The 27,459-nt window shown below is 36.3% G+C and overlaps 1 protein-coding gene across 4 annotated transcripts in view; it reads right to left on the bottom strand.

The window, feature by feature from the left end:
- Positions 1-27,459, bottom strand: part of LOC118621020 (cytochrome b5 reductase 4) — a 77,036-nt gene that overhangs the window by 38,388 nt on the left and 11,189 nt on the right. For 3 of the 4 annotated variants that reach the window (XM_036248208.1, XM_036248207.1, XM_036248209.1), the window contains exons 3-4: positions 10,893-10,993; positions 6,729-6,810 (exon numbers count right to left, since the gene is read on the bottom strand). In XM_036248208.1, coding sequence (XP_036104101.1) covers positions 6,729-6,810; positions 10,893-10,993 — 183 coding nt within the window. Of the gene's footprint in view, positions 1-6,728; positions 6,811-10,892; positions 10,994-17,172; positions 17,293-27,459 lie in introns of all 4 variants that reach the window. The other variant, XM_036248210.1, reaches the window with a different exon arrangement.

The following is a 27,459-nucleotide window of genomic DNA, read 5'->3' as shown; positions in this document are numbered from 1 at the left end:
TAACGTTGTGTGAACTGCATTACCCCGCTTAGAACCTCTGCTTTCTGGAGAGGTCGGCATCGTTAGGAAGGCTAGCACTGTGATCTACCAGCATTCTACTCCTCTTTGGAAAGAGGGCTGGGTAAGGATTTTTACTGTGACCCCAATCTAGTTCACCTCTGCTGAGTGGAGCCACAGGCAGAGTCCCTGGGATAAAAAAGAAGAGAAAAACCCTGCTTTACCAGTATGCTCATTCTTTTAACAAGTATTTGTTGATCTTCATCTTAACAGAGATACTGACACAGTAAGAAACCATTTGGATAAAAATTAGAAAAATATGAATATATATTCAGTTTGCTTATACACGCAAAAGGTAATTTAGAATGGCCCTGGCCGGTTTGGCTCAGCGGTTAGAGCGTCGGCCTGCGGTCCGGAGAGACCCGGGTTCGGTTCCCGCTAAGGGCACGTACTTCGGTTGCAGTTTGTCCCCGGCCCTGGTTGGTCGTGCGGGTGGCAGCCACTCGATGTGTCCCTTCACATCGATGTTTCTCTCTCTCTCTCCCCCTTCCTCTCTCTCCCTCCCACTCTAGCTGTACAAAAAATGGAAAAATATCCTCGGGTGAGGATAAAAAAAAAAAAAAAAAAAAAAAATTAGAAAAATATGAATATATATTCAGTTTGCTTATACACGCAAAAGGTAATTTAGAATAATTCACAATAAACGTAGAAATGTGGTTACCTTCGTGTGTGGTAGAAAGGGAAAAGGGTAGATGGGAGACAGGTAGATAAGGGCATTTCTCATTCTTAAATTGTGTGAATGAACTACTTATTTAAATATTCAGTAAACACAATTAAAATAAAATGTCAGTACGTTCTTTTTAATACAATGTGATAAATGCTATAAAAGAGGTATGTAGAAGATGGTATGAAGCCTACAAGAAATCTGAAAGACTCCACTGAGGAAGTAATGTTTTAAAACTATAAAGGCATTTGTCAGAAAGGCCCTGAAGAAAACATTTTAGGAAGAGAAATACCGAGCATTGGTAAGAGAATGTTTTATATTTATCATGTAACTACATCTCATCTTCCCTTCTTACTCCAAAAGGCTGATCTTAGCCACAAAGTCCAAAACATACCACCTGTGTTCCCTTTACTGTTGAGCTTTGCCAGAGACTCTCTGGCTCTTTACAACGTGTTTAACAACCATTTTTCTCTAGAAAATTCTTCCATATCTCTAAACGAAACTCCTCATAACACAACTTAGACCTAATTCTTGATTTTGTTTCAAAAGTTACATACTCATTTCTCACATCTTATGTAATTTAATAATTTTTATATTTAACTATCTTTACCTTTTACTTTCCTCTATCCTTCTTTATAATCATCTTCTGAATCATCTTTAAATGTTATACATTTCTCAAGCTTCAAGGCCCAGAATTACTCCCTATCTAGAAGCAGTTTACCAGTAGGGTTAAAATAAAGATTGAATAGTTCAAATACATACTCTGAAAAATGCCAGGATTAAACTCAGACGAGAGACTCTCTAGTCACAAAAGCAAACGAAGACAACCTGACTGAGATAACAAATTTGCTCATTCTATAAAGGCCATTTCATTATGCCACGCTACCCCTTTCCCTCCACTAGTAACTGTCTTGCTTCCCCCCTCCCATCAGCCTCTGAGCTGGTGTTTTGCCCACTAACTTGAGCCCTGAACTGTCCACATTTCACCAATGGGGAAACTGACACTCTCAGGAAGGAGAACTTTTACTCTAGAAGCTGAACTTCCAGCTGGCTACCAGCCCACCCAATGCTGTCTTGTCTATGTACCTGCTTCACATACATATGCCACTAACACCATCCTTTTTAAGAATAAAAAAATAATTCATATATGAGGGTTTCTCTACTTCAGCACTATAAAAATCTGGGGCTGGACATAGGAGTCTATCCTGTGTGTTATAAAGCACTTAGCAGGCTCCTGGATCTCCCCTCTACCCACTGACGTGCAAGGAGCATTTAGCTTAGTTGTGTCAACCAAAACATCTCCAGCATTGCCAAATATCCCCCACGAACAAAATCAACCCCAGTTTAAAACCACTGGCATATGCCAAAGGAAAATTAATTATGAAAAACTGAATGATTTTCAACCTGGCTGGTTTGATTCAGTGGTTAGAGCATCGGCCCGAGGACCAATGAGTCACAGGTTCAATTCCGGTCAAGGGCACATACCTCGGTTGCAGTTCATCCATGGCCCTGGTCGAGGTCGTGTGGAGGCAACTAATCGATATGTCCCCCTCACATTAATATTTCTCTCTCTCCCTCTCTATCCCTCGCTCTCTCTCCCTCCCTCCCACTCTATCTGAAGATAAATAGAAAAATATCCTCAGGTGAGGATTAACAATAAATGAAAATAAAAGTGGATGACTTTGATGAGGTGATCTCTGCCTTCCAAAAGAAAGCACCCATGATTTCTTTAAGTGGTGGGCTTCTCCAATTAAATAACTATAGCCTGTAGTAAGGAAGTTTACGTACAAGTCTCAGAATCTTTCCTTTTAAACTCAGGGTGTTAGAACAGCTCTAAAACCCTCTTCCACCTCTAAAGTATTCTATTGACCCATGGTTCTAAGTGATTTATAGTCATTAACTGCTTGAGAGAGTGGGCATCAAAACTAAAAACATCAAGTATTAGAAAACGTGACAAAGCAATGAAAAATTAAAGAAGTAACATTCTTGAGGCTGTACTCTGCCACTGGAAAATATGACACTTTAAAAATGTGACTTGTGAATTTTTTAAAAGTACATTTATGATCTAGAACAGCATTGTCCAAAAGAAACACAATGCAAGCCACCAGTAGAATTTCTAATTTTCTAATAACTACACTAGCAAAGTAAAAAGAAACAGGTTAAATTAATTTTAATGATTTATCTTTACTTAATAGAATACTATCATTTCAACATGTAATCAATATAAAGTTACAAGATAGTTTACATTCTTTTTTTCATACTGAAAGTCTCTAAATGCACTGTATACTTGATACTTGTAGCACATTTGTTTGGACTAGGCTATTCTGAGCGCTTGACAGCCACATGCAGCTACTGGCTACCATGACAGAAAAGGACTGGAGTAAGAACATATTTCATCTTTGCCAGAGAATGAAGAGTTCTCTGTAAGTAAATTATCAGCAACTAAAGCTTACCTTTTCAAACTTTTTCCTTTTATTCAGTATTGCTATCTTTGTAAAGCACAATACAAATCATAATATTTTTTAAACAAAGAATTATAAAAATCACACTGATTGTTTGCTTAATAAGGATCCACTGGTATTACATTTTACATTCTACTCTGTTGGCTTTTCTGTTTCCTTCCTAGATACCCAGACATTTCAACACTGCCACACTAAAAATCACCAGATAAAATGAAAACTATACTGCCCAACTGTGGGGATGCCCAGAAAATGCCAATTCTGAATCCCCTTGCATTGGTGTCTGGCAAGTCACCCCACCTAAAAGATGGTGTCATGGATCTGGTATGGAGAAGCCCACGTATAAAATTCCTCTTCAGTACGGCCACTGTCTCCCCACCACCTCACCTCAGCAACAGTTTCCACCTACTATTTCCACTTTATCTCTGTTTTCATTCTATGCTCCTACTTCATCTGTTTTCATTCTCTAGTTCTATTTAATCTATTTTCATTTTCTATTCGCATTTCATCTCTGTTTTCATCCTCTATTCTTATTTCATCCAGGAATTCTAATTATAGAGCAAACACATACCCTGGGTTGCCAGTCAATTTATCCCATTACCCCAGTATAATTACTAACAGAACCCTCTTTCATTGTCAAAATTGCCCAAGTTTGGAGAGACACAGTTATCCCATCTAGGAGTCTCTGTCCATAAGTCTCAGGCCAGCAGAGTTCAATGATCAATCCCTGTCTACAGAGGAAAGACATAGTGGTACTGTGAAAGCACACTTCACCTCAATTATCATGGGCATTCCTTATTTCTGACACATTAATTCTTTCTCTTTAGTTACTCTGTCCCTTTCATATGGTTTACTCATTCTGGTTAGCCTGGAGTTCACATGGTATTTTGCTAGATTTTCAGTCTCTACACTGTTACAAAAACCCTATCCATTTACTTGCAATCAATGCTTTTCTGATTCATAAAATTCTTGTGTTTTCTTAATGCCTTGCAAGTTGACTCTTATTACTACCTGCTACTGGCTTCACCCTAGTAAAACATTTTTAATCCAAAAAGGATTTATAACGAAACACGGATTCACAACCCCATTCTCACATGTCCTATCTATAATAATAATACTATTTTTTTTAATCCTCACCTGAGGACATTTTTCTATTTATCTTCAGGTAGGGGGGAGGGAGGGAGAGAGGGAAACATCAACGTGAGAGGGACACATCAACCGGCCGCCACCCACACGACTGCGACCAGGGCCGGAGATGAACCGCAACTGAGGTACATGCCCTTGACCGGAATCGAACCCACAACTCTTTGGTCCACGGCTGATGCTCTAACTGCTGAGCCAAAGTGGCCAGGGCAATACTTTATTTTTTATAGACACAGAACCATCTATCCTGGTAAAACACATCACACCACACTGGTGTATACCTGATTGATTGTAAGGATACAGAAAGGAACAGAAATGCAAGTAGCCTCAATACACAAGGAGTGGAGGGGTGAAGGCAGCTACAACAGCAACAACTACTTCTACTACCTCCACCACCTGTTGCTTCTTATGCAGTAGGTAGTCAGCAAATATTACTTTATTTAATCCTCACAGTGACGTTAGGATGTTTCATGCTTAAATCCCAATCTACTGCTAAGGAAAAACACTCAGATCTGATGCTAAAGAACACAAGAGCTTGTGAGTGGCAGAGATGAGATCTGAAGCCATGTCAATCAAGTCTCTATGAACTCTGCTCTGGGCGATGGGTGCAGCATTCAGTGTGCAGATGTTTTGCTGAGTTGTAAACTAGAAATATGTATGGTTTTGTGAATCAATGTCACCCCAATAAACTCAATAAAAACACAAATAAAATCAGGTCTTTAAAATATAAATTTTACTCTTTCTTCAGATCATGCTGCCTCGGTAATCAGGGCTAGAGATGGCATTAAAAAGGAAACTCCTAATTTATAAATACATAGTATCTCAGAGTCCATATCTCATTCTGGGTAAATAGAAGCTTCAGAGCCAGCTTATCATGCTGGCTTCTAACTACCCTTTTTTTGTGGATGTCTTGGATTTCCTTGAGACCTAATATGCTCATTTTAAATGGTGTTTGTTATATTTGGAGAAGCATTTTGAGGACTATCATTCATTTCCGGAGAGGAAGGACAAAAACCAGAAAAATCTTTTTACTAATTGGCAGAAGCCTAACGAACCTGGCATACTTTCTGATTACCCTGAAAGGTATTACAGAAGAACACATGACTTCTAGTACCAGATTGTGAAAATAAGATATACAACATTCATGATAAGGTAAAATTATTCATTTATAAATTTTAGTTCAGATCATATGTCCTATGGGCAGTGAATCAGTGAACCTAGGAACCAATTATGAGGAGAAAGGAACTGGTTTACAACAGTAAATTGTTTGGAAGAATTCCCAAACACTGAAGTTCAAACTAGTTTGCTTTTGGTATATATACATATGACTTATTCGTTTTGTAGCAAGAGAAACCAAAAGAAATAATCCTTTTTTTGAGCATCTATTATTCTCACTGTGCAAGAAATTTTACTCATGTTAATTAATTCTTAGCCCTATGAATCATTGCACAGATTAAAAAACAGAGACTCAGATATCAAAACTGGCCCAAAGATTGCATAGCCAATAGGTCTTGAAGCTAGGGTTCAAGTCTGGGTATGCCTGTGTCATTTCCATACTGCTAATGCAGGCCTCTAGCAACAAGGCCTTCAATTATAAAACTCACTAAACTAAATAAATAGAAGACTCAGGTCGAACAAGCCAATTTATTCCTAATTTGGGGTCAAAATTAGGAGTTACTGAAAACAAACAAACAAACAAAAACATACATTCCTTCCATCGTAAAGAATTAAGCAAACTATTCCTGCTATTCCTATTGCATGTCTAAAATTTTCAGAGTACTCTTCTGAACGAAGGTTAGGAGGTAAAGAGATACAGAAATCTCCAAAACCATGCAGATTGTAGGGCCACAGGTTAGAAGGTAAGGGAGGGGAAATGGGTTGTAGTTTATAAGTAGGTTAAAATCAGAACATGGGTTTTCTATGGCAACAAAGCAAGAAGTGGAAAGGTTCAAGGAAAACAGTAGACAAAGCTGAGAGAAAAAAATTACTATATAGCTCTTTATATTTCCTCATTTTTGAGTCATTTGACATATTCAAAACATCAAATTCTAAAAAACTACTCTAAAAGTCAACTTTTACCAAGTACTCTGACAAATCTGTGTATATAACAATAGAATAAAAGACTAGTGAAAACTAAATTAAGTGTAGAAAGTTCTTTCCCTTTCATAATGCTTAATCCTCACACTACCAATGTTCTCTCAAAATGTCAGAAATTTAAGGTGCAAGTCATTGTTTCATTCTAAAAAAGAACTAAAGTAAAGTAAAACCATTACAGTGGCTAGACTAGAAGGCCAGTGAAAATGAAAACAATACAGTGATTTATTTAAATCTATTTATTGAAATCCAAGTTAAAAAAGTACATGTACGCAACACATCAATGCCAGCTTAGCTCTGGCACCTCTTACCTTTAGGAACAGTAGGTTTAACTGCCATTCTGCCAATCAAGCATTCTTTCAGCATGGATTCATAATTGACCCAACGATGAACCTGGCATAAGACATAAATGACAGAAAAGCAACATGAGATGCTCTGATTTTATTTGAAGCAAAACTAAACATTTTTACACTGCTTCTGAAAAATGAAGAAGCAGACTTAGTTTGCCAACAAGGGAGTGACAAAAAGGCAGCATTATGCAGAGTAACAATGTTCTTAAAGTGTTATCCATAGAGTTGTGGAGGTTCCTGATGCCCTTTTAGACATTCATGAGGTCTCGATTAGTTTCAAAATATACTAAAATGTACTAGCTTTTTCCATTGTGTTGACATCTGCACTGATGTCAAAGTGCAATGGTGGGTAAACTGCTTTCATCTTCACACAAATTAAGGCAGTGATTTCAATCATTACATTTTGCACCAGACCCACAGGAGGTGTGGGTGGGGATTTGGTTTCATTTGAGAACATCTTTCATGAAGTAGAAAATATTAATTGTCTCAAATCTCAACCCTGAGTACAGATCTTTTTTATATTCTGTGTGACAAACTGGGGAGTCCTCAAAACTTCTACTGCAAAGTAAGATGGCAGCGCTGTGGAAAAATACTTTGGCAATTGTTTGATTTGCAAACTAAACTGAGTTTTCATCGTGAAAGGCTGTTCATGCTTAAAAGAAAAAGAATGACCTATAAACAAGCTGGTTATTCAGACTTAAGTACTAATAGACATTTTCTTGAAAGGAACAAAATGAGATTGTCATGTCAAGGAAAACAATTTAGGGTGTTTGTTGCCAGACTTACAGTGGGGATTAAGTTTAAACAACCTTTCTGAAGGGAACCTTCCTAATATGCAATAAAAGCCATAAAATATGCAGCTCTTTCATTAATTCATAAATTTATCTGAGAAAATATCTGCATATACACAAAGATACAAGTACCAGCATACTCATCACAGCACTACTTATATCATCAAAATATTGGAAACAACCTAAATGTCCAATTGTAAAAGATCAGTATAGGAAAATCACAATATTATTTGATAAAATACTATATAATCACTAAAATAATCAGGCCAAATAATTCTGATGTCAGAATCTTTATGTATGTTCCTGAGTAAATAAATATATACTAAAATAGAAGATATGTAATTATAAATGGTCACTTACTTATTAACATAAATTAAAATTTCATTTACCAAATATTCATGGAGCATCCAATAATGTAAAAAGCACTTTCTCTTTAACAGATGAAGAAGAAAGATATTCAAGGAGGCAAAGGTACATGGTTTGTCAATCATGCAACTGGTGATTTGCTTAAAACACTTCAGTTTGCTCACAGCAAGATGCATGCTGAAAGTATTTACCTTGATACAGTCTTTTTAGAGCCTCGAATAATGACTTTAAATTTATTCCACTGTCAATGGTGAGCCTCTGAGAGTTAAGAAGAAGGTGCTAAGATGACTGTCTTTAAGAATATAGTAGTCCCCCAATATCCACAGAGGATAAGTTCTAAGAGCCACCCCCATCCCCCCACAGTGGATGCCCGAAACAGTGGAATACTGAACCCTATTTATACTGTTTTTTATATATACATACCTATGATTAAGTTAAATTTTTAAATAAGGCATAGTCCGAGATTGACAATAACTAATAATAAAATATAAAAATTATAACAGTAAATATTCTGCAATAAAAGTTATGTGAATGTGGTCTCTCTCAAATTATCTTACTATACTATACTCACCTTTTCACTTAAAGGCAGTCCTTGACGGCTTCTCTCTGGCATATCAGAATTGCCAGCATCACTACTCTCACTTTGGGGTCATTATTAAGTAAAGTAAGGGTTACTTTACAGCAGTTCTCAACCTGTGGGTCGCGATCCCTTTGGGGGTCGAATGACCCTTTCACAGGGTCGCCTAAGGCATAACAGTAGCAAAATTACAGTTATGAAGTAGCAACAAAAATTATTTTATGGTTGGGGGTCACCACAACATGAGGAACTGTATTCAAGTGCAGTGGTATTAGGAAGGTTGAGAACCACTGCTTTAACAAAAGCACTGTGATACCAAGACAGTTGATCTGATACCAGGACAGCTAATCTTAGTACCAGACAGCTACTAAGTGACTAATAGGCAGAAGCATACCGTGTGGATATGCTGGATGATTCATGCCCCAAGTAATATACAGCCGGACAGCGCAAGATTTCACCATGTTACTCAGAATACTGCACAACTTACAACCTATGAATTGTTTATTTCTGGACCACAGATGACCATAGGAAAGTGAAAGGGCAAGTGGGGGACTACTACACTAATCTAGTTGTCATGTTATCTAAGTTGGTACTGAAGGTAAAAAAATCAGGGCAGTATTAAAATTGTAGTGCTAAAGAAGGTGATGATTTGATCTAAGGCAGTGGAAAGAGAGAAAAGAGTTGTAATGTTTAAAGACAGTGATTGGATATGGGGCACAATGAGAGAAATCGAAGATTACTCAAGTGGCTTCAAGTCGCCAACTACCAAAAACAGGAAGCAGAGGGAAAAGGGAATAAGATGAGTTGATATTATTTGAGGACACACTGAGTTGAAGTGCCAGCAGATTATCAAATTGTCCATCAGGCATTTGGAAATAAAAAGTCAGGGGATCAAAACTAGAGACAGAAATTTGTAATAAAGAGATTACTTAATATTCTTTGTATAACTCAAATACTAGGCATGAATAAATTCTTAAATACTTAAAGATACAAGAAGCTTCATCACATTTTCTAGAATATAAAGTTGTTTACTTTTGTGGTAAGTAAAAGTCTTTAACATCATTGAGCTTATTAAAGCCAAGGGGAATGCAGAAATCTGGTAACTAAAGCATTATTTAAACTGATAAAGAACTTCAGAATATAGCAGTTCTTGTGACTTCCCTTGTGACAGCATTCTTAAACAAGGTCCATGTAACCTCACAATATGGAGGAATACAAAGAGAATTAAATTTTACCAGAAATTCTTCTTGTGGAAGAATACATTCAGTATCAAGAGGTTATAGGACATATATAAAGTACGACAGACAAGTTTTCATGGAAATGAAAAATGTTCCCAAACTTTTTTGTTTGGATTGCATTTCTAGACAAAAACAAATATCAAATTACAATAGGAATTTTCCTTAAATCAGCAATAAGAACCTCCCAAGGAGAATGCTATTGAGACCAATGGGCTAACATGACTTTTCTCCAACCTAGGAAGGACATAAACAGCAAATGGGATTCTGCTATTTAAGCAGATGCATCCAAGAACATTTAAATATAAAACAAATTATATTTCTGGAAAACTAGTGAAAAAAATACATCCTAAAATAGATGAGAAAGTAGGAGAAACAGAAATTAAAATTACGTTTGTTCAGAAGACAATCTAAAAATAACCCAATCTGGTTCAGGTATCTCAAATGGTAAAAACGCAGTATATGGTTAATAATCAACTAAAATAAAGCACATATGAGACAAAGGCAAATTTCTATTCTTTTTCAAGACTGCTGTTTCAAAATACTCTGAGTTCAGCCAATTGATAGTAATTAACATATTCTATATGATTTAAATAGTATAAAAACTAATGTTTATTTTTAGTAAGTATAAGGGGAAAAGTGACTAATTTGTGTATCTTTTCACATATACATACAGAATCTCTGCCAGCACTGTAGGAAAAACAAGGTTTTACTCATTAGTCACCTAACTTTCTACATGATACGCAGATTCAGTATAGCAAGACAAACTCATTATATAGCAATCCAAATGAGAAGAGAGTAACAGCAAAGATGCTAAGTGACTTTTGCTTTCCCCTAACCATCACTGCCTCCCATAAGTCAGTCATCACTGCTATCAAAATTGATCAAAACTGAGGAAGCAACTGCCCGCACAGGCAGTAAGCACTTCAGGGCAGACTCCTAGACACAGATTTGACATCATCTTCAAAATTTTAGTAAAATATTTCAAGGCAAATTAAATGAACCATTGTTACTTTTGAGCATCTTCCCACACTTCAAAATTCAAGCCAACACATCTGAAATTCATGCAACTATTTTCTTTTTCCTGCAACGATCACACTGCTAAATCTGAGAGTACTCTTCCACTGTAACACTGTGATTACTTTCAGCACCTTACCTGATCAAAAAGGTCCGTGCCATCCGACCCTGCTGCTCTCATTAGTTCATCTTCTCCACCAGGATGATACTCCATATATGGGCTGACATTATAAACACACCCTATGGCAAAGGAAAGAGAAATAATATCCTAAATGAAATTCTTAAAAATTGTACAAACTACAAATATGAGTTCCAATAAATTTTTCCAAATACATCCTATTTATTAAATCAAAGTATTAAGAATATAAAAGGTCTGAGATTTCACCATACTTGCAAGCTAATAAGTTAGCCTGCCACTTTCATGGGTCCTGTAAGAAAAAAATGTAACTTCTAGGTCAGAGACAAAGGACAGTTTAGTACTCACATCAGCATGTGCATGTTTCCAGAATCCCAATTCCCACAGAGCTTTGTGGCCAGGGCCAGATAATACCTGTATACTCAATGTGCTATATAACAGGAGAAAAATCCTAAGCTCAGGAAACTTGAATCTTTGTAAGGGGCAATAAGTAAGCCTGCCCTTTGTTTTGAAGGGAGACATTAATATACTGAGCAGTAAGCAAACCTCTCTGAGGAAGACAATAACTCTACTGCCATCCAAGGTTGTTCACTATGCAAACATCCCTGAAAGGACTGTCTAGAACAAAGACAGTCAGTGCCTCTGCTTGCACAATTTTCTCTCTTTCTCCCGCCCTCCCTCCCGCCCTCTCTGTCTCTATCTCTTGTAATTCCACTCCATCATCTTCCATGTCTGATCATTTTAGGAAAGGCAGAGCAAAGTGACTAGACCCTTAGGCATGCTCTGTGAAAGCAAGCACAATTATTTACTGAAGTTGCCCAAGGAACAAAGATAGTCGTTTAGATCTTAATAATCCTTTTATCTTCCCCAAATATTCATTTCATCTGTTCGTATATTTACAGAATTATCTTTTCACAAAAAGAAACAGGAAACAACAAATAGAGAACAGCTCAATGAACAGCCTTACCAAGGAAGTGTGTTGTTTTTTAATCCTTAACTTGAAAACTAGGTAATAGGCAAATACAGCCCTCCAGACACCTCATGAGCACAATGAGAATAACTGGTTTTTCCTTTTTTTGTTTTGTTAATCCCTACCTGAGGATATTTTAGTCATTGATTTTTGGAGCCAGTGGAAGGGAGGGTGGGGATAAGAGAGAGAAGAAACATCAATGCAAGAGCGCCACATCAATTGGCTGCCTCCTGCACATACCCTGACTGGGGCTGGGGATCAAACCTGCAACCCAGGTATGTCCCCTTGACCATGAATAGAACGCACAACTCTCTAACCACTGAGCAACACTGGCCAAGGTACAACTAATTTTCTTATATCTAGGACTATTCTCTCTTTATATGATGACTTCCATGAATTTAAATAACCTCAGATGATTTAGAATGCTCATCCTATATACAATCTTGGAAGGACAGAAACAATTGGATTTCAGACCCAAGAAAGCACTACTGCAGTTTTTCCACCAATTTAATTTTAGAAAATAACAAAATAGTCAGGTTTTCTTCATAAAATTGCTCATAGGCAATTTAGACAACAAAAATACGTAAATTCACAGAATACCTCTTCCAGCAGTCCTCAAAATAAGTCTGGGGTAAAAAAGAAAGAAAGAAGAACTATTAGAGTCTGCTCCTTTCTCCTTCCTATATACCTTTCCCCACCCAATTTAGAAAGAATTTACCTATTGTTTAATGCTCCAAAATCCAAAGACCAAAAATGTCAGAGATAAGGATTAGGATCAAAATTATTCCCAATAGACTTTTTAGAACAGAGAACTCCCTTTCAAACAAAATAATTCCACACGTTCTCTGCTGCCAAACCTTGACTAGAGTTCTAGAGTTTCTCTGGAACATGAAATCTACAACACATGATCATCTAACCTTCTGAATTTCACGTGTTTCATCAACCAGGAGGAAGACAAACAGGTAGCTTTCACATCTACCAATGACCTGCATATAAAGGCTGAAATGTCCCACATGTTCTCTGCTTCCTCCAAACTCTTTAGAGTGACACCTATCCTCTTGTAACCTTCCTTTCCTCTGACAGACTAGGATCCAGACCTAAAGAACATCCCATCCTCACCCTGGCCTGTTTGGCTCAGCGGTTAGAGAGTCAGCCCAAGGACCAAAGGGTGCTAAGCTATTAATTTAGTAAAACCTATATCCTAATAATAATACTAATAACAAAAACAGGCAGAAATAGATTCATGAAACATTATGAAAGGTGCTTTTAGGTCATTTACATGGGTGACCTTCAGTGGCAGAGGGAGATTTAGGGAGTCAGTCAGTCTGTGTGTCTGTCTCTCTGTCTGTCTATCTACCTCCTTAATGCTAATACTTTATTTTGTTCTGTATTTTGTTTTTTAAACTTTAACCAGGAATAGATACAATAAAAGGGCTGACTACTGCTCAGAAGAGAAACTTAATTTCACAATATATACATACACCAAACAATAATGTTGTACATCCTAATTTTATACAATGTTATTTTCAATTACATCTCAATGAAACTGGGAAAAACGGTATTTTTTTAAAAGGATGAAGAAGGAGGAGGAAAAGGAGGGGAGGGAGAGGGGGACAGCAGCAAGTTATTAAAATTAAAATACAACAGTTCAGTTAGGAACATATACCCTAATGTTTAAATACATCATTTTTAAATGACCTAGCAATATTCAGGGGTACATTTTAGAGCTCATTCATCCTAGCAGAGGTGCTATACAATTGAGAACACACATTCAAAACAATAGCTATACTGAGTTCTTAAAAAAAAATTTTTTTTCTTTATTGATTTTAGAGAGAGAGGAAGGGAGAGGGAGAGAGAAATAGAAGCATCAATGAGAGAGAACATGGATTGGCTGCCTCCTGTATGCCCCCCACTGGGGATTGGGCCCACAACCTGGGCATGTGCCCTAACCAGGAATTGAACCAGTGACCTCTTGGTCGTGGGTCAACGCTCAACCACTGAGTCACACTGGCTGGGCTCTACTGAATTCTTTAGGCACAGTACTGGTAGTACCCGTTCTAATATTTTCAACACTAAATTATCTTTTTTGTGTTATATGCCTGGACCTTTGAGCTCTCAAGTAAGTTCTTAGAATAAAAATTATCCACTTTAAAATGACCACTCAGTGCTTTGTACTGTCAGAAACTTACACTGAATGACAGTGTAAGTTTCAATCACAGAATGACAGTCTTAAGACTGCGAGAACTTTAAAGGCAGTTGTTAGTCTGATCTCTCATTCAGTATAGGATTCACCTCTACAGAATCTTCAGACAGATGGTCATATAGAATCTGTTTGAACAGTACTAGGAGCTCACTGCTTGTTTCAAAACGTAAAGGATCAACATTACTTTTATGCCAGAAAACTAAACTTTCCATTTTACACAGAAAGAACTTGTTTCCATCTTGGCAAATGCTGCATCTAGTTTCTCACAGATACTTTGTATATTTGTTGTCATTTAAAATCCAATTGTTATTGATAAAGACCATGGGCATCTTACAATAAAATGCTTAAGTTTGTGTGTAAAAATTTAAAGAACCCACATGAAAACATGTAAAAGAAAAGAAAATACACTGGTTGCCTAACCTATGATTGTTAGTCCTGAACTTCCTAGCAGCAAAAGCCAAGAGACATTAGTAACAGTGGTCTCATTTTCTGATCTTATAAAACATTAAAAGGATACAAGCAAACAAACAACATAAAAAGAGAGAGCTTCATTAGTTCTTTTAAAAAGAAGAAACTCCCTTTGAGTGTTTGCTATTGATATTGTGAAGAATTATGAGTTCCTATCTAGGGGCCATTGATCACGACAAACAGTACAAGCGAACACTATGCAGAAACATGCTTCAGGCAGCATTCCTCCCACCCTCCCCAGCCCTAGGTAACCACTAAAGTACTTCCTGCCTCTTCAGATTGCATCTTTTGGGCATTTTGTATAAATGGAATCATACAATATGTGGCTGTTTTGCATTTGCCTTCTTTCACTCAGTACAGTATTTTCAAAGTTCATCCATGTTGTTGCATATATCAGTACTTCATTCCTTTTAATGGCTAAATAACATCCCACGTGTGGATGTGCCACGTTTTGTTATTCATTCATTAGTTCATGAACATCTACACTGCTTCTACTTTTTGGCTATTATAAACAATGCTGCTATGAACATTCATGTAAAAGTTTTTGCATTGCCCTGGCCACTTTGGCTCAGCGGATAGAGCGTTGGCCTGCGAACCGAAGAGTCACGGGTTCAATTCCAGTCAAGGACACTTACCTCGGTTGTGGTTCAGTCCCCGGTCCTGGTCGGGGTCCTGAGGGAAGCAACCAATCGATGTGTCTTTCTCACATTGATGTTTCTCTCTTCCCCTCTCTCTCACTCCTTCCCTCCCTCCCACTCTATCTGAAGATAATTGGAAAAATATCCTCGGGTGAGAATTTAAAAAAATAAAAAAGTTTTTGCATGGACATACATTTTTATTTCTTTTGAGTATATACTTAGGAGTGAATTTATTTGGGTCACATAGTCATTTATGCTGAACCTGTGGAGAAACTGCCAGACTTTTCCATTTTCAGCAGCAATGTGTAAAGGCTCCAATTTCAGAGCTCTTCTTGGTCACTACTCCAACTTCCCAGAGAGAGGAAACACCTTTTCCCACCCACAGGACCTGAATCACACCACATTTCTCAGATAACTGAGCTCAGAACTGGATTACAGCATGCTCCAACTTATTTTCAACCTCCAGATCTATATGAGACAGTACAATATTAGACCTAAGTGACCTTTTGTACCTACCTATTTTACCTATCTCCCAGATGAGGCTCCCACAATTTTTCAGGTTAGGCAACCATACATGGGAACCCTAAGGGCCCTCCAGTAAGAAGTGACCTACATCTCCATAGTTCAGGCTACACACTTACTATGTAATAATTTTTCATTTTTCCTTTGTCTTATTTTGTAAGTCAGAGTCTAAAGCATGGTTCAGGGGTGCCAGAGGAAGCTCAAGACTCTTTGGGTGGTCCAAGATCAAAACTTTTTCATAGTAATACTTAGATGCTATCTGCATATTTTTAAAAATCTCATTTTTTCACAAGTGTATGAGACTAAATACAGAAGGTAACATGGGAATGCAGTTGTCATCTACTAAGCCATACAGTAAAAATATTTGCCAAATTGTAAAACAATACCAAGTTTCCTCACTAATTTTTTTTTTGTAAATGTAGTTATTTTCATAAGATATGTATTCTTTATAACATAATGAGTTGATTTTAAACTTTTAATTTTAAAATATTCTTTAAATTTCTTAATTTTAATTTCTGAACAGAGCCATCATAAACAAAGCTCTTTGGGGCCCGCAGTAATTTTGAAAAGAGTAAAGAGATCTTAAAACCAAAAAGCATGAGAACTACTGTTCTAAGTAAATGTGGTATATTTATAATTTGATTTTAAAATAATTGTTGCTTAAAAAATTTAATCACAGATTTAACTTCAAAGCCCCACATTATATTCATTCAACAAATTTTTTTTTAATGCCTATTATGTATGTGCCAAGTATTATGTCACTATACTGCAGTATTCCTGTTAATTTCATTAATCACCACTGTTCATTCTTTTGGCTCTAAAATAAATGAAGGTAAAAGCTATGTTCACATAATAAAAGAATGGCATGTTTCACTGCATTCAAATACACATGCATTTTTGCAAGCACTGTGACTACTGTGCCATCTTGTGTTTAGTAGAGAAATTGCAGTGTGTGTGGTTCTTTTTTTATGCAAGCAGAGGATATTATGTGAATTGTATTAATCAATTTTCATTCTGCTTAAATTAAAGACAAAACAAAACACATTTCTTCGTTATTTGATTTATGTTAAGCTAGACAATCACAGACACCACAAGGGGCACCTCAAAACCTAATGAAAGAAACAGACATAAACAACTGTTTTATAATGCAGGGCAAAATAAAAAGGCAAATAACTGTGGTAGCAAATTATTGCAGGAGGAAAGGAGAAAGCAAATAAGGTAAGTAAGAGGGGTGATACTGAAGGATGAGAGGATTTCCAAAATTGCACAAAATATGGAGAACGGTGGAAGGGTATTCCGACTGTGAAGCCTGACCCAAGACTTAGAAGTTTGTAAGCTTATTTTTGGTGATAGCATAGCTACTCACAAGATGCTATGCAGAGCGCAAGAGCTGTCCAAAAGTATGAAACACTTTTTATCTATGTCCTTAAAAGTCTTTTTTATATTTTTATTTCTTTTCATAACTCTGTATTGTTACATTACCTTGTGACTTCCTGGAATCCCAGGCCTATTTTTTTTTTTTTTTTCTATAAAATTATTCCTCTCTTTGGCTTGTTTCTTAAAAGTCTTGCTCTTCTTCTCCTGGGTAATAATCAGTTTAATCTACATAAAAGATAAAGTAATTCGGTTATGCCTCTCAAATAACTCTTTCCTTAGAATTAGTCTCTATCCCTCCCTGCCTGACTTAGAGCAACTTACCTAGGACATGTTAGTGGCAGTGAAAGCATGGAGAAGGTGATGTATAATTACTTGTAGTGCATTTCAATTCTTTATTGTTTATATATGCCTATAGATTTTCTGGGGTAGTCCCAATTTCAAACATTTTTCCCCAAAGTGCTCACAAGTCACCCTAGTAGCCCAGAAATTCCAATACTTTCACACATTAAAATACATGTTACATTTCCAATGCTGGTTCTTTTAAAGGGAATACAATTCTTGGACAGGTCGTATGTCCTGACACTGGGTTTGAAAACTATAGGAGCTGAATTTTCTTTCAGTGTCAAAAAGAATATGCCTTAGAAAAGTTTTCTCCAGTTACATCTTTGATTGTTGGTTCTATTCCAACTGCTATGTTTTCTTTCTTAAGAAAGTAGTTCTTAAGTTGCATATTCCATCTCTATTCTTTAGGCTTTCTTTAGGCAGGAAAATATCTTTCAAGCAGGTTATCTTGTGAATTTCATGGTGATTTTGTTGTCTGTAGGTCCTTGATGTCAATCTTAAGCCTACAAGCTTGAGGTCTCTTCAAGGTTGTGAAGAATCTTGGGTAGAACTTTCATATATTTGTGGATGTGGAGTTGTTAAGTGACTTTTACCATGTTGGCAGATCTCCTGCTTACATAGGTCATAACATGGCTGACAGTTATTTTTCCTAGTAGTTATCAACAGATCAGGCATTTTCCTTTCATGATGGTGTTAGTTTTGCTGTTTGTATCCAAAAGAACACAGGCTGTGAGATCAGAGAATAGACAAATGTTCTAGATAAAATGCACACTATTTTTATTATTTTATGTCTACTGATGTTTACCTATAGTTCTTCTAACAATTGCTAAGACAGTGTGTTAAAATAGTAACAATGATTGTGGGATTTTAATTATCTTTCAATTCTATTAATGTTTGCTTCATATATTCTGAAACTTTATCAAGCATAAACATTCTTTGTGTTACATTTTTAGTGGCTGTCCTAGGGATTAAAAAATATATCCTTAACTTTAACCAGTTCACTTGAGTTAATATTGTATACGCCTTCACACTTAATATAAGGACCATTTACCACTCTCCATCCCTATACTTTATGTAAAGTCACACACAGTTCAATGTTACAATTTTTGCTTTAAACAGTCATGTATTTTTAAGAGGGGAAATGAGTAATGTTATCTCTTTACTCATATATTTACCATTTCCTGAAGATCTGAACTTCCATCTGGTGTCATTACCTTTCAACCTAGTGAACTTCCTTTTAGAACTCTTTGTAGAATAGATATGTTGCTATTAAATTCTCAGTTTTTGCTATCCAAAAAAGTCTTTATTTCATCTTCATCCTTAAAGAATTCTGTATCTTTAAGGATAACTCATAATAGTGTTATTTTTGCTCTTCAGTGATCATTTTTATTGTCTCCAGGTATGCTTTTGTTCTGCCTGCTTTCACGATTTTATCTTTATCCTTGGCTTTTGTGGTTTGAATATGATGTGCCTCTATGTGATTTTCTATGTATCGATTATGATTGGATTTACTGATACTGAATTGACAATTTTATGTCCTTTACCAAATTTGGGAAATTGTTGGCCAATATTTCTTCAAATATATTTCTGTTCTATTCTCCCATTTCTCTCCTCCTGGAAGTCCAACTATACACATATTAGACATTTTTATTTCATCCTATAAAATCCTTGAGCCTCTGTTCATCTTATTCCCGTCATTTTCTTCTCCATTATTCTGATTGGATTGTTTCTATAAATCTACCTGCATACTCACTAAATCTTCCTTCTATTACCGCCAGTCTGCTGTTAGGCCCATTTGGTAGAGTTTGTTTTACTTTGTACATTATATTTTTCATTTCAAGATTCGCATTTTTTTATAGTTGCCATTTTTCTGCTGAGATTTCCTATTTATGCATTCATTATACACACATATACCCTTACTTCCCTGAGTTATAATAGGTGCTTTAAGATCCTTGTGAACTAAATTCAACATGTGGATCATCTGAATGTCAGTCTTTAATAACTGCCTTTTCTCTTGAGTATGTCTAGAAACTTTAGATTATATTCTGGCCGTTGCAAATAATATGGTGTAGAAACTCTGGATTCTACTACATTCCTCCAAAAAATATTGACTGTTTTAGTAGCAAATTAACTTGACTGGACTCCAAACTCTCTTTCCTCTTCGGGGGAATAAAAACTGAAACCTCTGTTCAATTCTTTTAGCCTTAGTTGGGCTGCTTAGAGTCTATCCTTAAGCAAGATTTAGACAGTTTAAATCCCTCTGGATCTCCCTTTTTCCTTTTCTCCCTCACTTTCCAGTTAGTCCAAATGCCACAAATTCTGTCATCTAGTTTCGTCTAGTTCTTCAAGCTAGTGAGAATGGAAGTCTCCATCTGCGTTTCAGCCACCCTTATGGTACCAACCTGGGTATGACTCAAGTTAAATACTATGACAAATAGAAAAACCAAGTAGTGACAGTTCCTTCTTCTAAATATAGATTACCCTTACCCTCTAGTTTCTCCTATTTCTGGTTGCTTACCAGTGCTTCTAGATATTTTTTAGAAATATGTTGTCCTGAATTTATATAGTTGGCATTTGCTGGAGTGTTAGTCAAATTGGCTATAATCAAAAGCAGAAACTTACATGTTATTTTAGAAAACTAGGCAATAATGTTTGCTAATTTCAAAGAAGACTAATGGAAAAGAAATTAATGAAGGATAAATAGATTTTATAATGATTTAAAGTAAATGTGTCCTTGGTATGTTAAGAACAGTGACTAGAATGTAGGCTTCTGAGGTGTTGGATAGCATTTGCCTCTCACACTCCTGAAAACTTTCTAAAATGACTGCAAAAACCAAATAAGGCATAACACCACTAGAGTCACAGAAGTCAGAAGTGGAGATGGCAGCAAGAAAGTTTTGCAAGACTAAAAGCCAAAGGGATGTGTAATTAAATACTTAGCAGAATGAAGAAAGGTGAAATAAGGCCTATGTGTACATTGGAGGAGTACCTATAAAAAAAAACAATATATGCAACAGAACCCCCAAAAGATGCAGGAATCAGATTCTAGGTAGCTCTGAAAGTTAGGGTGCAGGGGTTAGAGGTTCAAATTCAATATAAGCAGCAGTATGACCCTTAAATCCCCTCCCTCATCCCATTCAACCAAGTAGCAACTCCTTCCCAACCCAGCAAGAAGTGTAGGTTTACTCTCTAGAGAGGCTAAACCAGACAGACATTACACTGAGGGAAGCAGACACCCCTACTGGGTAAGGGTTTTAAACTAAAAACAAGAAGCAAAGTCTACATGTCAAAACATTAAGATCCACTTCCTATCACTCAACCGATCAGCTCTCTTTCCCCAAATGAATACCAGAACACTTATTTGCAGATGGTTGGAAGAGTTCAGCCCAACAGAAAAGACACATAGTAGACTGGAGGACCCTACCAGTGTCACTAGTCAATTAATAAAAGAAAAGTGCTCATACACGAACCTTCCATTCAGCTTTCTGGTCCATCACTCTCACCATAAAAGGAAAGCCTATAATATTAAAATTAGTGTTGAAGTAACTCATTAAATTATCAACCTCGGGTACATAGTTTTTAAAAGGGGGGGGGGGGGAGACGACTAGAAATGAGACCAACACTACTTCACAGAAATTAGAAAAGAGCCAGGCAGCAACTGTGCTGACTAACGTAGAGCTCGTAACTGCACCTAACAACTTCGAGATGGCCAATTCAACTGACGAGCTCAATCTGCTGAATGGCTCAGTTTGCACAGGGAAATTTAAACAGGATGTGATAAAGGCTTCAAACACCTGAATTCAGAAGGTCAACTGGGCATAATTATCAAAGATCATCTAATATGACGTATTAGTATTAGGAAAAACAACCCTGACAATAAAGTAAAAGGAAACTGACCAGTAAAAGCACTAAAAATTAACCAACATTTTGAGCAATCAGTTACACTCTGAGTATACTGAAAAAAAAATCCACAAACTTCTCTTAAGGAGAATAATGACCAAAGATCACTAGTAGTAGCCACTTTTACTATTCCTAAACTGAATTTACTTGTATCAATATTAAACAAGGTACCCTCTCTCTAAAAGATCAGATATCCTGCTTTTCTCCATCTTTTTCCTATTCCATGGGGACATTTTCTTCTGTGCCTTAGGTTGACCAGTGACAGCAACCAGCACTTAATTGCTTTATTAGTTACTTAGGAAAAGAAGGCAAATATGTCCTTATGCTTCGGGTTATTTCCTATTTTCCAAAATAAGTCAGCTGCAAAGATTAATTAAGATGTAACGATGAGCTTTAAGAAGTAGAAAACCACAAGGAAAAGTTTCTCCTACTCTTAATAAAAAGAAAAAGCCATATAATCCATAAAAATCATAACTTTTTGAGCCTATCAGTGAGGTGAGGGTATAAGGCAACCAATTATCTAAATTTCAAAGAGTGACAAGCCCCTCTGAGGAGACAGGACACATGAATTATCTCACCTTTGACACAGCACAGAAAAAGATGTCACTTTAAAACATCTGAAATTTTAACAAACTGTTTAAGGGTGAAGCATGCACTAGTGCCAAGTTAGAACCCTGAGAGCCTCAGACACAAGGGGATTCTGCACCTATCAACAATTCTTTTTTCATAGTCTCCCACCTCAGGAGATGATCATGAGAAATAGTGTGAGCAGGGCAGACATGAGACAGGTTCATTGGTGGTACATATGTGTAGTACCTGCTCCAATATTAAAAGGTAAAGTAGGTATCAAGAAAGTCCATCTACACTTTGGGCCTGCATGAATACAAGGTGATTATCAGCAACTACTGGGGTAGGAGCAAGAAATTCACCCATGCCTCGCATTGAACCCAGATGTGGCAAAAGCTCTCTGTTGCTGGAAAGGGACAGTAAAGACTCTTACCCGCAAGTCTCTGCACTGATATCAGGCAGAGATCAGTGCCTGCTGGAAAGGGTAGGAAACACACCTTCTTTACTCTGTACTGACACTAAGCAAACACAAGCTAAACACTAGAGGAGAGACAGAAAGCCCACTCATGCCAGATTCTGCACTGATATAAAACAGAGCTCTTTTAGCACTGGAAAAGAGGTAGGGAAATTGTTCATATCCTACATCTTCTTCCCTGTCCTTCCTCCTTTATTGATATAAGACAAAGCTTGGCTGTTAAGGGGAGACAAAGAAAAGCTGCCTGCATTCTAGATTCTGCCCTGAGTACAAGACAGAGAATATCACTGGGTAAATGATAGAAGTACTGAGGAGGCTCAGCCCCTGGGGCTCAGATCCACAGGACCTGCCTAAGACAAAGACTAAAATACGAAAATTGCAAAACCTTCTGACCCCAAGTAATAGTGTGTCTTGTACCAAGTAACAAGCAAGAGCAGTTTACCACTGGGAGGGGAGCAAGAGCATGGACAGAGAACCTACGCAGGTGTGTAGGGCAAGCTGTCAGCTAAGAGTGGAACAGGAACAACAAGAAAAATCCTCTAGTACTGCTGGACCTGTAAGAAAATCGAGGTAGAGTAACCCACTGATGAAGGAATTTTAAGTCTGTGGTACACTGATGATATGCCAACTCAACAACTGATTAGACCAAGTCAACCTACCTGTCTGCCAGAAAAAGTAAACCTATTTCTGAGTATAAATTTGACTATTCATCGACATGCAATGTGTGACAATCAAAAATTATAAGACACAATTTTAAAAATGATAAAACCCATGTCAGGAGAGAAAAACTGTAATACAACCAGACTTAGAGATGGTGCACATGTTGGAACTATCAGATAGGGATATTAAAGTAACTATAATTAATATCTTAAAAGATCTATCAGAAAATGTGGATGACACTTAACTGATGGGAAATTTCAGCAGAGATGAAAACTTTAAAAAAGAGTCTAATGAAAATACTAAAAATAAAAAACATGAAACAGAATGTAGAATTTCTTTGATGGACTTATCATCAGACTGTACACAATAAAGGAAATAATTAGGAAACTTGAAAGAAGGTCAACAGAAATTATCTTCTAAAACACAAGGAGAAAAAAATGAGTGACAAAGTAGAATGTTGCATGTAAGAGCTATGGGACACTACGATCTAATATATATGCAACCAGAATCCCAAAAGAGGAAAAAGTAGAAGAAATACTTGAGGAGATAATAGGCAGAAATTTTACAAAATTAATTTATGAAACTAAAAGGAAAACCAAATCATAGCCAAACAGTTGAAAACCAAAGATAAAATCTTATAAGCAGTCACAGAAAAAAGAAACCTCACATATTATGGAAAAATGTTAAGAATGACAGCAGAGTTCTTATATATGCAAATTAAAAGCCTGAATGACATTTTTTAAATGCTGAGAGAGGGAAAAAACTTGTCAACCTAGAATTTTATACCAACAACAATACATGTTTAAGATGAAGGCGTAAGAAAGATGTTTTCAGATGAACAAAAGCTGAGGGAATTCGCTGACCTGCATTACAAGAAATGGTTTCAACATCTTTTTTAATTTTTTTGTTTCTTACTTTTTAGAGAAAGAGGGAAAAAGAGATAGAAACATTGATGTGAGAGAGATACATAGATCAGCTCCCTCCTTCACGCCCCCTACTGGTGATCCAGCCCACAACCTGGGTATGTGCCCTAACCAGGAATTGAACCGGGACATCTCAGTCCATGGGATAATGCTCAATCCACTGAGCCACACCAGCCAGGAACAGGAAATGTTACAGTAAGTTCTTCAGGGGAAATCTGGGCCAACACAAAGAGATAACAAGCACCAAAAATGGTAAAAATGTGTGTAAATATAAAAGATAATTTTTTATTAACTTAATCTCTTTAAAATATAAGTGGCTAAAGCAAAAATCATAACACATTGTGGGTTTTTATAGCATATAAAGAAATACAATGAATAACAATAGTACGAGGCACAGGAGAGTGAAAAAGATGTATAAGGTTCTTACACTACATGTGAAATGATGTATTATTTGAAAATAGACTGATTAGTAAAAATGTATATCATAAACTTAGAATGAATACTAAAGTGAAGACAATGGGATATAAAGAATACAGTAATAGTGTACATAAAATGAATTTATTAAAATATAATGATGATTATATCAACAATGGGTAAATCCATGTAGATAAAGAAAAGGTTTATAGAGTTCACTCTTATGGAGTTTCACCACTCTTGCAACTTTTTTTGTAAGTCTGAGCTTTTTTATTTTTAAATAAAAAGTTTAGTTAAAAATATTGAATGACAAAACGGCCCTTAAAAAATCTTCAATATTTACCCAATACCCAAAAAAGAAAATATGAAGCATACAAAGAAAAGGGAACATATGACCCCTTCATGCTGCAGCTGACATTCTAAAATGAGGCTCAAAAATGAAAAAATAACCATTAATATATCAGAAAATTGTCCAGAAATAACAAAGTTTCTTATTAAGGAAATTGTATGTAACTCCAGGAGCCAGTAATCTAGAAACATCAAAAATGAAAAGTCACTCAATTGGTTAACATTTTGTGAAATCATTAAGATATCCCCTGCCATAATGTGGTTTTAAAGTTTTATACATGATTCAAAGAACATTTATTGACCACTAACCATGAGTCATGCCCTGTGACAGGTGCTAGGGTTAGGGAGAGAAGCAGTATATTAATATCCTAAAACTCAATTTAAATGGAAAGAGAGAAATATAAAAAGTGACCAAAAAATGTTACAGATGTTATAACACAAGTCTTGCACTAAGTTCTGAGGAAGAAAGCAAAGTCAGAGAGGGCCAGAGTCAGGGCTTCAAAGATGAGGATACTGAAAGGAAGACGCTATTGGAAGAAAGAAAGGAAAGAACTGAAGATGTTAAACAATGCAGGATGAGCAATTAACTGCCCAAGATCACAGAGAAAGCTGGAGAGAAAAGAGCATATAAAGGAACTACCCTTAGGAAAGAGTACCTTAGAAAGAATAATGTCTTTGAAAGGAGTATGTCTTTCTGATGCAAGATAAAGTAAAGAAAGAATACTGACATCACTAACTTTTTTCCTTATGTTCACAGCGAGTATGTGTGTATATGTGTGTACATGTGGTGTGTTCTCTTCTCCCTCTCTCTCATACTATCACACCACCCAGCCTTTGCACATGCTTTGTCAAGGAGCCTGGAATATTGTTTTGATTAATCTTTCCCTAGTTTTATGTCCTATTTGTCCTTCATATCTAGGCTCAATCTTCAGCAGTCTTCACTCAGCACAGCATACCTCTCCTTCACAATATCCAGCAGACTTGATTAATACTGCATGTTCCCCTTCAGATTGGAAATTACATAAGAGCAGGGGCCACCTGTTTTAAATTTGCATGTTATCCAATAACTTGGTACAGTACATGACACACAGTAGACCCTTGAGAAATATTGATTAAATAAATGAACCTATAAAAGATAGAGAAAAAGTTAAAATCTATCTTTTCTGTTTTTTATGAGTGACAACTACAGACACAAAAAAGCAAAGCTATATTTCATTAAATTACTAATATTAAAAACTGACCCAGAAGGATGGTCTGTATGACTGTTAATTAACAATGTTAATTAGCACAAGAGAAGAACTACAAGTAATGGCACCCCATGCTAATTTCTTAGTGAATAAATTTACATATAGCACTCAAAGTAATACACAAATGCTAAACCACGATTAAATCTAGAGTTAAATATGGTAAAACAAAATGTCACATAGTTTAACCATAATAGCTCAGAATCAGGCTGCCTAGGTTAAAATGGAGGCTCCATTCTCATTAACTGTGTCTTGGGCAATTCCTTGATTCTAATCAATATTTCCTCTACCAGCATCCACTTCCCTTCCAGCAATAAGGTCACTTTTTTTTAAAGGAGCTATACCCTCCCCAACTATCAGTCATGTGTGCTTCAGTTTGGACCCAACTAGGCAATAGGATGAAACCTGTGGCCTAGGTTTGAGTGATTAAATACATGATTTGCCTCCTAAATAGAATTATTGTTACAGCCATATGAACATATATGTGTCCATCAGAGCCAATTCCAAGACTTTTATTTTACCTATTAGATAAACTGAATAGAACCTGACAATAACTAGGGGGAGAGCTGCTATGGTCAAATTTCTGCTATAAATTGCTGGCGAAGGGATAATGGCAACAGCTAAAACATAAATGAGGGCAAAAATCACATTACTGAATTTGCCACTACCAAGTAATTGAGACATCACCAGAAATATAATGAGCAATGAGAGTTATTCTAAGTTATCACCATATATTGGTGATATATATATTGATGCCAATGCTGGAGGAAAAAAATCTTAAAATAGTCATCTCCCTAATAATGGTAAGACTAGAAATCAATGAAACAGAAAATGGACAAACAACAGAGAAAACCAAAACCAAAAGTTCATGAAATTGGTAAACTTCTAGTAAGACTGAAGAAAAGAAAAAAAAAAGAGGAAAACCAAAAATTAGCAATATCAGGAAAAAAAGAGGGCATATCACCATAGAACCTACATACAATAATGAGATAAAGGAACATTGTAAACAACTTTATACCACTATGGTCAATAACTAAGATAAAATTAACAAATTCACTAAAAAAATAACATTAAAAAACTGACACAAGAACAATAGAAAGTCTGAATAACCCTGTATCTTTCTTTAAAATGAATTTGTAATCCAAAACTTACTCATAAAGAAAATTTCAAAATCTTGGCTGAAGTTTGTTCAACCAGATAAACACCTGAAGGTTAGATAAAGCACAGAGAACACATTTTTTCCCCTCTACTCGATTTTTAGTGAATAGAAGGGAGGCACAGACAGAGGAAGAATTAAAATAAAGGAAGAAACTGAATGACAGTTAAGCATATCAAGACAGAGTAAAAGGAAGCAAATAGAACTGATAAAATCAACAGACTAGATCATCTGCATTAATGGTGTACAATGGGCAACCTGAAAAGCATTTAGGTTAAGGAGCTTGTTTAGGATACAAACCAACATTTTTAAAGGTACAACTGCCTTTATTCATCCATTTCTAATCTAATACATAGGTTAAAC

This window comes from Molossus molossus, unplaced genomic scaffold (assembly GCF_014108415.1).
Source record: "Molossus molossus isolate mMolMol1 unplaced genomic scaffold, mMolMol1.p scaffold_m16_p_8, whole genome shotgun sequence".
In the NCBI taxonomy this organism is placed as follows: Eukaryota; Metazoa; Chordata; class Mammalia; order Chiroptera; family Molossidae; genus Molossus; species Molossus molossus.
This window is presented reverse-complemented; position numbering and strand designations above follow the sequence as displayed.